The 9,318-nt window shown below is 35.5% G+C and overlaps 2 protein-coding genes across 2 annotated transcripts; one reads left to right on the plus strand and one right to left on the minus strand.

Annotated features, from left to right (window-relative positions):
* The first annotated feature begins 264 nt into the window (after positions 1–264).
* Positions 265–2,845, plus strand: LOC107475681 (CASP-like protein 4B4). Its single transcript, XM_016095340.3, has 3 exons — positions 265–673; positions 1,048–1,171; positions 2,553–2,845. Exons 1-3 carry the CDS (start codon positions 420–422, stop codon positions 2,742–2,744), a joined length of 570 nt encoding a protein of 189 aa, XP_015950826.1. The 5' UTR covers positions 265–419; the 3' UTR covers positions 2,745–2,845.
* Positions 2,846–5,515: 2,670 nt separating this feature from the next.
* LOC110278258 (uncharacterized) lies at positions 5,516–6,410 on the minus strand. The gene is made up of 3 exons (XM_021136517.1): positions 6,224–6,410; positions 6,046–6,131; positions 5,516–5,845 (listed from the first exon to the last, which is right to left on the minus strand). Exons 1-3 carry the CDS (start codon positions 6,408–6,410, stop codon positions 5,516–5,518), a joined length of 603 nt encoding a protein of 200 aa, XP_020992176.1.
* Between the last annotated feature and the right edge of the window lie 2,908 nt (positions 6,411–9,318).

Below are 9,318 nucleotides of genomic sequence, written 5' to 3' on the forward strand. Positions count from 1 at the left end.
TTTTTATTAGTTCTTAATTACGTCTTGTTTTGTTTTAATTAGTAAAACAATCATTTCTCATGCTTATCTCTGCCCGCCATATTTACATCCACGCCACGCTACTAAAAAGCTCGTGTCGCTCACGCGTCCTCTCATTGGTCCTTACTCTTACTCTAGAAGCTTCGTTAACTTCTATAACGATTCTGCATACACAACCACCTTAAAGGCTGCTACAAACATAAAATCTTAAATCTAAATCTAATTCAAACTTAAAAAAAAAGGAAAAAAAAAAACATTTACATCGCATACCTCATTTGTCTTTGTCTTAGTATTGTATAAGCTCATCATCTGTTTTCTTTTTTCTTCATGAGCTAATCTTTTTTTTTTTTTCACTTCACTCTTGTTAAAATTGGAATTTCCCAAATAAAATTCAGACAAAAATGGCGGCTTCTAATGACTCAGAGACAAAGATAGATGTTCAGTCCGTGCCGGCAAGCACGGAGGCAAGAAGTGGCGACCGCGGTGGCGATGGCATTGCAGGGATACTACAGCGTTATAGGAGGGAGGGTTTTGTTGAGAGAGGGTCTTTGTGTTTGAGAGGGCTTGCTCTTGTTTTCTCTTTTATTTCTTTTTTCGTTGTGGTCACCAATGAACATGGCGATTGGAAACAGTTTCACAAGTATCAGGAGTACAGGTCTGGATGCATAACCTCTTTTTCAATCAATTTCATTGTTAATTTCAAGAGCATTTTTGAGAATTTTGAAGAAAGGATAATAGGTTTTAATGAAAATTTGATTTTAAAAGATATTATTTGTAAATCATTTCGGTTGATCAAGTATTCAACTCACTCGTTCGGAATCCTGTTTTATATATGTAAGAAATCCATAAATTTAAACTAACTTAGATTTAGATGCTATTTAAATTTGTTCAATGGGTGAAGAAACTGAATGATTGATGTGAGAATTTTGAATAAAGAATGATGGGTTTTAATCAAAATTTGAGCTTTGTTCATTTGGGATTTTGAAATTAAATTTGAATTTGTTGTTATTTGGATAATAATATATATAGGTATTTGTTGGCCATAGCAATTCTTTCTAGTTTGTACACTGGAATCCAATGTTTTCGCCAAGTTTATGGGAAAAATATGATTCAACCAAATATTGCAGTTCTTGTTGATTTCTTTGGAGATCAGGTTAGACCTTTTCTTTTGTAATATTAATTTCTATGATGCTTTGATTGTTAACCCAATAATCAAGTTGAGTAATGAAATTGATAAGGTTGTGTAACTGTGCCTTTAAGGTTTCTTAAATGATTACTTAAATTAAATTTGGATGGACATATAATTAATTTTCAATGTATCATTTTATTTAAATAGATAGTTATTTTGAAGGAAAAAAAATACTAAAATTTTACCCATAGTATCTTCATTCTTCAGCCACAAATCTAGGTAGTTGGTAAAGCTAGAGTGGAATTTTGATAATTGAGACTCTTTTCAAGTAAGTAACCAATGAAACAAGAGTGTATTATTCTATTTAAAGAGAGAGAACTTTCAAGTTCGTTCTGAAAGCTTCTACAACATAATAATCATGAGAAAAAGAGAATATTTATTGACTTCTTTAGGGTGTCTGAATATTTATTGGCTTTAAACCTTTAACTTAGTTTTTCACTAACCTAGTGGATCCAAATTTGTGTAAACATAACAAATAAAAAACGTGTCCAATACAATAATTTATTTTCTAAATTCATATTATATCGGTATATTGCATAAATGTAGATCAGAAAAGTATAATAATAACATATGGATTAGGATATTTTGGTGGAAGTGAAAAGAATATTTTGGTGAGGACGAAAATAGAGAATTTCAGTGAAAGCGAAAAAAAGAGTATAATTTTGATCAATTTTTTTTTATTTTATAAAAATATTACTCTCTGTATTAAAATGTTTAAATTTAACAAAATATCTCTGTAATTTGTAAGGCTTTTCAATTCTACTAAAAAGAGCTTTTCGTCCGATTAAAAAAAACTTTCTACCTCCCCTAAAGTTGTATACTCTCGTATACATGTAAGTTATACAGTTAAAACCATTTATTTTATATACACCCAAAACTTTTTATATTTAAATTTTTTAGGATAAACTATACTTTTTATTTTTAAAATTTATTAAAATTTTTAAAAATATCTCTTAAGTGTATTTTGTTTTAATTTTATCCTAAAAATTTTCGATTTGCATCAAATATATTTTTAATGACTAAATTTTTTTAAAATTAATTCAACAACAATTTTATAAGAACAACTTTTAACATGAATTAGTCAGACATAATTATCATGCATTATTACTAGTTTGGTTCTAAACTTCTTAAAAATTTAGCTGTCAAAAATATATTTTATATAAATAAAAAATTTTAAAATTTTTTATAAATTTTAAAGATAAAAAATATATTTTATCGAATTTTTTAATGGTAGAATACAATATCATCCAAGTTAAATTTTAAAAGGAAGTATGTATAATTTACGTGTAATAAATTGATTTGAATTAATGAGTGAAGCTAATTTTAAAATCTTTTGTGGGTACAGATAATGGCATACCTGTTAATATCATCAGCATCAGCAGCAATTCCAATAACAAACAGAATGAGAGAAGGAGCAGACAATGCATTCACAGACACATCAACCGCCGCAATTAGCTTCTCCTTCTTTGCATTTTTGTGCTTAGCACTCTCAGCCATCATTTCTGGATACAAATTATCAACTCAAACTAATATATAAAATTCCCATAGAATTTTCCCTATTAATTAATTGTTTCATATGTACAGTTTCATTTATTTCTCTATAAAATAATAAATTTTCTCTGTAAATTTATGGTTCAAGGAGTGCGTGTGTACCAATTTTATAGAAAAAGTGAAATATGAGATTGTACCAATTTTATAGACAAATATAAAATAGTTAGTATTTTTTTAAGTTAAATCTATTTGTGTACTTTCTCTTCCTCTGTTGAAGATTTTGATAGAGAAGAGTGGAGTGGGTTATGTAACACCCTACCACATTAAGCTTTACGCTTAAGTCGTAAAACAGAGGTGGTGTGGTATTACGACCTCTAAAATAAAATGAGTACACATAATAGCAGAAGAATTATAATATGCTAGGAGCCTTGAAGAATAGAGGAAATAAAAAATCGCGAATATAAAAGCGCAACGCTCGAGAAATGAGTTAACTTGCGTGCAAAGAAAGCTACAGCTATCAAGTGTCAAGTAACCCAAAACAGGAATAGAGAGTCAAAGATACAAAATAACGAGCTCCTGACTCAGCCTGCGAAGTCAAGACTGGCCGGAGAATATACACACATATATACATATATATACATATCCAAAACTCAAATGTACATAAACAAAATCCTGCCTCTCCATACACCTCTAGGAGGATCAAAAAGAATAAGTTATGTGGAGAGAAAGCTAAGTACATATATATACATCATAGCATAACAAAATATCCCAGTAACCACTCCACCTCAAGAGTCCAGACGCCTAACGAGATGCCTCTCGACCTGCATCTGAAAAACAATAACATAGTATGGAATGAGAACCGGAGGTTCTCAGTATGGTAAAGGTGCCACACACATAATATATAAGGTCCTGGGAATGCCAGAGGCAATCCTAGAACGCCGACACTCAGATTATAGAGCTTAAAGTATTAAACAGAAGCCATAAAAGGTGGTTTACTAAGGATATTTAAACCTAACTTAACTTAACCTTAAATCTAAAACCGATTCTGCCATTCCTCCTTACCTCCAACTCCATCATGCATTTTCACAGACAACTAAACAAACAAAGGCAAGCACAAGAAGGTTACAAGTACTGCAGATAACAAATATACATTTAACATGGCAAGTACATTTAGGCACACCCAGTTAATACACAAGCAAGTAATTCAAGTAATATGCATATGATGCATGCCTGTCCTATGGCTGATGAGGCTCATCTGTCTAGTTTTAAGTTCCAATCTTCCAACACCCATAACTTCTTCGATTTAAAATATTTTTCACCCGTTCTTTAAATGGCATAAACTTCATAAACTCAATTTTTACTTTAAAACAAATTGGAAGCAAATTGAGGATCCAAAAGCCAGGTTATGCATCGCTGAAGTTTGACCGAAAACTAACTTTTTGCGAAACCCCCTTTAAACCTCATTTGCATCCAAAATTTCCATTCCCTTCCTTACCAAACTTACCATTCCAACTTTATATACCACTAACAAGACTCAACATAATTCTACACCATACTCTAACCATGCTTTCAATCACAATTCATTAACATTGTACATCTTAACAAATTCATCATGGCTTTATTCAATATATTTGCAATCTCATAACCACCAACTTACTCATGCTTTATTGCTACCTCAATATAACAGCAACCTCCATCACATAATCAAATCACATCATAAATATCAAGAATACTAAGCATTGTACATTTCCATGCGTTTCAACTTATCCTATGGTCATCTAGCCTAAGTTTTGACAGAACCTTACATATTAAATGCAAGAAACCTAAACCATTCCTTGGCCGATTCCCTCGTAGTGATCAAGGCAACTTATTTAAAACAAACACAGCCCTTCCAAAATTTATTAAACACTAGGCTTAGGTTCCTCCAAGTTCTAATATTCACAATTCCAAGCTCCAATTATTTATTCACAATCTAATACACATTTATAACACATATATACTCAATTTAATACTCAAAGCTCAAATTCAGTGAAATTAAAATGAAATTATGGTTTTCTCGCCTTACCCAAGCTTCACATAAGAAAGAGTGAACGTTTTCCTCAAGCTAATTGGATCCTAAAACATCAAAAATTAAAGAAATTGAATACCTCCACTCAAATTCTCAAAAATTGGGGAAGAAGAGGCTGAGAATAAAAAAACAAGTTACCTATGAAATTGTTCCGGTAGAAACGTAGAGCTCGATGTGGTGGTCGCGTGGCCACAAACGGTGCGGCGATCGGAGCTCGGACGGAGGAGATACAGCGTTCGGAGTTCACCGTAAGAGTTACGGGATTCCTTTCTCTCCTTTCCCCTGCAACTTCAACGTTGCTGAAATGGGGAAGATGAGGACGTGGGTCCTTTTTAAAAGCTGGTCCGGTTGGGCCCACGGTCCGGTTTAGGCCCGGTTTAACCGGTTCGGCCCGTTCGGTCCAATTTTGGACCGTTTTCTTTAAAATTGGTGTCAAAATTCTCGTTTCGATGAGCTCTATCCTAATTTGATATAATATTCACATTTCTAATCCTCCTTATTAAAAATTAATTTATTGACTAATTATCTACTAATTAATCGGGGTTTACATTCTACCCACCTAATAAAGAATTTTGCCCTCAAAATTCAAATCTAGTTACCTGAAAAGAGATGTGGATAGTCCTTTCGCATATCTGATTCGAGTTCCTAGGTATGTTCCTCGATACTAGCTCGACTCCAAACTACTTTTACCAATGATACTTCCCTTCCTCGTAATCGTTTAACACTGGTGTCATCAATCCTCACCGGAATTACTGGAGTGTTAGATCTTCTCTCACTTGGATTGGTTCTGGTTCTAGAACATGACTTGCATCAGGGGTATACTTCCTAAGCTGTGACACATGAAATACATCGTGCAATTTCGAAAGGTACGGCGGTAAGGCAATTCTATAAGCCACTGGTCCAATTCTCTTCAGGATCTCAAATGGTCCAATATAATGGGAATTCAGTTTCTTGGTCTTAATGGTTCTTCCCACTCCAGTGGTTAGTGTAACTTTCAAAAAGACATGTTCCCCTTCTTCGAATTCCAAAAGCTTTCGCCTCTTGCCTCTGATTAGCATAGCTCTTTTGACGGCTTTGGGCTATAAGCATTCGATTACGAATCTTCTTTATTTGCTCAGTCGTTTCAGTTATCATCTCAGGCCCTAATAAACTCCTTTCTCCAGTTTCATACCAACACAACGAAGATTGACATTTTCTGCCATACAGAGTCTCATATGGAGCCATTCCGATGCTCGCATGATAGCTATTATTATAAGCAAATTCAATTAATGGCATATACCGATCCCAGCTCGCAGGCTGGTCCAAAACACAAGCCCTTAGCATATCCTCCAAGGTCTGAATAGTTCTTTCTGACTGACCATCCGTCTGAGGGTGATACGCAGTACTCAAGCTTAGTTGAGTCTCAAATGCACGCTAAAAAGCTTCCCAGAACCTTGATGTGAAACGAAGATGTCTACCAGATATAATGGTAGAAGGCACACCATGTAACCTAACAATCTCTTTAATGTACATTTGAACCAATTCTTCCATTGTGCAACTTATTCGAATGGGAAGGAAGTGAGTTGTTTTTGTCAGTCGATCCACAACTACCCAAATAGCATCACAACCAGATCGGGTTCTAGGCAACCTTATCACAAAATCCATTGCAACACTCTCCTATTTCCATTGTGGAATCTTTAAAGGCTGAAGGGTTCCTGATGGTCTCTGATGCTCAATCTTAACCTTCTGACATGTTAAACATTTAGATACATGCAATGCCATATCATTCTTCATCCCTGGCCACCAGAACATCGCTTTCAGATCCTGATACATTTTAGTACTCCCTAGGTGAATTGAGAATCCACTCTTATGAGCTTCCTTCAAAATACTCTGTCGCAGGTCTCCGATATCTGGCACAATAATCCGGTTCTTGAACCTCCACAAACCATCCTAACCTTCTGACACTCTCCACTGTTTTCCCTGTTCAACTGCTGGTAATACCTTACGTAACGCTTCACCGTCTCGATGGGCTTTCAGAAGTTCTGATTTAAAATTTCAGAAGTTCTGATTTAAAATCACTTGAAATCTGCAATTGACTCAAACATAGGATTCCAGATTCTTCTCTAATTCCCAAATTCAAACCTTGAAATGCCCTTAGTGATTCTTCTTCCCGTAACATCATCCAAGCTGCATATAAAGACTTTCGACTCAAGGCGTCTGCCACAACGTTCGCTTTTCCTTGATGATAATTCAATTCAAAATCATAATCTTTTAGAAGCTCCATCTACCTCCTCTGACGCATATTCAACTCCTTCTGCTAAAAAGATACTTCAAACTCTTATGGTCTGAGAAAACATGAAACTTAACACCATAGAGATAGCGCCTCCAAATCTTTAAAGCAAATACAACAGCAGCAAGTTCCAAATCGTGTGTCGGATAGTTCACTTCATGCGGCCTTAACTGCCGTGAGGCGTATGCCACAACATTCTGGTGCTGCATCAGAACGCACCCTAAACCTTTCAGAGATGCATCACAATACACTTCAAACGGTTCACTTGGTTCAGGTAATACCAATACAGGTGCAGTAGTCAACCTGTGCTTCAATTCTTGAAAACTCTCCTCACACTCTGGAGTCCAGATAAAAAGGCGTATCTTTCCTAGTCAATTTAGTTAAAGGTAAGGCGAGATGTGAAAATCCCTTAATGAATCTGCGATAATACCCCGCCAAACCTAAGAAACTCCTGATCTCTGTCACTGAAGTTGGTCACTCCCAATTCATCACTGCTTCAACCTTAGCAGGATCCATAGCTATTTCCTGCTTACTCACCACATGACAGAGAGACTTTACCTCACTCTTCCAAAATTCACATTTAGATAACTTAGCGTATAACTTTCTGTTTCTCAAAATTTGTAGCACAGTTCGCAAGTGATCAGCATGCTCCTCTTCAGTCTTAGAATAAACAAAAATGTCATCAATGAAGACAATAACAAACTTGTCCAGATACGGTCGAAAAATTCTGTTCATCTAATCCATAAATACTGCGGGGGCATTAGTTAACCCGAAAGACATTACTGTATACTCATAATGACCATAACGGGTTCTGAAAGCAGTTTTCGGAATATCCTCATCTCTAACCCTTATCTGATGATATCCGGATCGCAGATCAATCTTAGAAAACACACTAGCACCCTGTAACTGATCCATTAGATCATCGATTCTAGGCAACGGATATTTATTCTTCACAGTGATTTTATTCAACTTCCGATAGTCGACACACAACCGCATACTCACATCCTTCTTCTTTACTAGTAACACTGGTGCTCCCACGGAGAAACACTTGATCGGATGAAATGCTTACCTAACAGATCTTCCAGCTGAGCCTTCAGTTCAGCCATTTCTAAAGGTGACATCCTATAAGGAGTAATTGAAATCGGACCGGCTCCAGGTACCAACTCAATTGCAAATTCAACCTCTCGGTTAAGTGGGAATTCATTAATATCATCCGGAAACACATCTGGAAATTCACATACAACCGAAATCTGCTCTAAACTCTTATCATCACCTGATACTCCCGCAGTTAATAACATAATACCCTGACATTCAGTTCCAGAATAGTTTACTATCATAGAGTTCAAATAATAATTATTCACCTCAACCGGCACTTTTGACCCCTCCGGCATAAACTGTACTGACTTCTCAGAACAATCAAGAAAAACATGATTATTTGATAACCAATCCAATCCCAAAATGAGATCAAGACTAGTCATTGGCAAACAAATCAAATCATGCACAAACTCACATTGATGTACTCGAAATGGAACTTGTGGGCATCCTATTCTAGTCACTATGGCTTCGTGAGTAGCATTATGTACTTTCAAATCCTAACCTAAAACCACCATCCTCAATTCTAACTCATTAGCCTTTTCAAATGTAATAAATGAATGAGTTTCTCCTGAATCAAATAAAGCATTTAAGATTTTACCAGCCCAGTGCCTCGGCTGTCACCTGCATAGCTGCATCCATATTTTCCAGGGCAGCCATAAAGTCTACTGGATCATTCCCTACTAGGCTAGGAGTAACGATGCCTATCCTACCTCTATCTCGCCCGCGACCGCGTCTGCGAGTCGACATCTGGTCCTTATACACACCAAACAAGTGATATTAAGTTGATCAGTCTCAATATCGCAGGTCTAATGGTTTAAGTTCCAAATGCATGCTCACATACATTTATGCCATATATATCAGTCAGATATCCTAATAGCACATAAACACATATACAGAGAATGCACAGAAGTAAAATCAGTCCGTCTTTCAGGCTCTATAGGAACGAACTGCTCTGATACCATAATGTAACACCCTACCACATTAAGCTTTACGCTTAAGTCGTAAAACAGAGGTGGTGTGGTATTACGACCTCTAAAATAAAATGAGTACACATAATAGCAGAAGAATTATAATATGCTAGGAGCCTTGAAGAATAGAAGAAATAAAAATCGTGAAATAAAAACGCAACGCTCAAGATACGAGTTAACTTACGTGCTAAGAAAATCATAATTTTTAAACATAAAATAA

The sequence above is a fragment of the Arachis duranensis genome, chromosome 2, assembly GCF_000817695.3.
Source record: "Arachis duranensis cultivar V14167 chromosome 2, aradu.V14167.gnm2.J7QH, whole genome shotgun sequence".
Taxonomy (NCBI): Eukaryota; Viridiplantae; Streptophyta; class Magnoliopsida; order Fabales; family Fabaceae; genus Arachis; species Arachis duranensis.

Bases quoted from the DNA above. Each gene is read 5' to 3' on its own strand.
- LOC110278258 (XM_021136517.1), bottom strand. From the start codon at position 6,410: ATGGATTTTGTGATAAGGTTGCCTAGAACCCGATCTGGTTGTGATGCT. The intron at 6,132-6,223 runs GTAGACATCTTC...TATCACCCTCAG, and splicing joins GCCTTCTACCATTATATCTG to ACGGATGGTCAGTCAGAAAG. The intron at 5,846-6,045 runs GTATATGCCATT...GAATGCTTATAG, and splicing joins CAGCCTGCGAGCTGGGATCG to CCCAAAGCCGTCAAAAGAGC.
- LOC107475681 (XM_016095340.3), top strand. From the start codon at position 420: ATGGCGGCTTCTAATGACTCAGAGACAAAGATAGATGTTCAGTCCGTG. The intron at 674-1,047 runs GTCTGGATGCAT...TAATATATATAG, and splicing joins CACAAGTATCAGGAGTACAG to GTATTTGTTGGCCATAGCAA. The intron at 1,172-2,552 runs GTTAGACCTTTT...TTGTGGGTACAG, and splicing joins TTGATTTCTTTGGAGATCAG to ATAATGGCATACCTGTTAAT.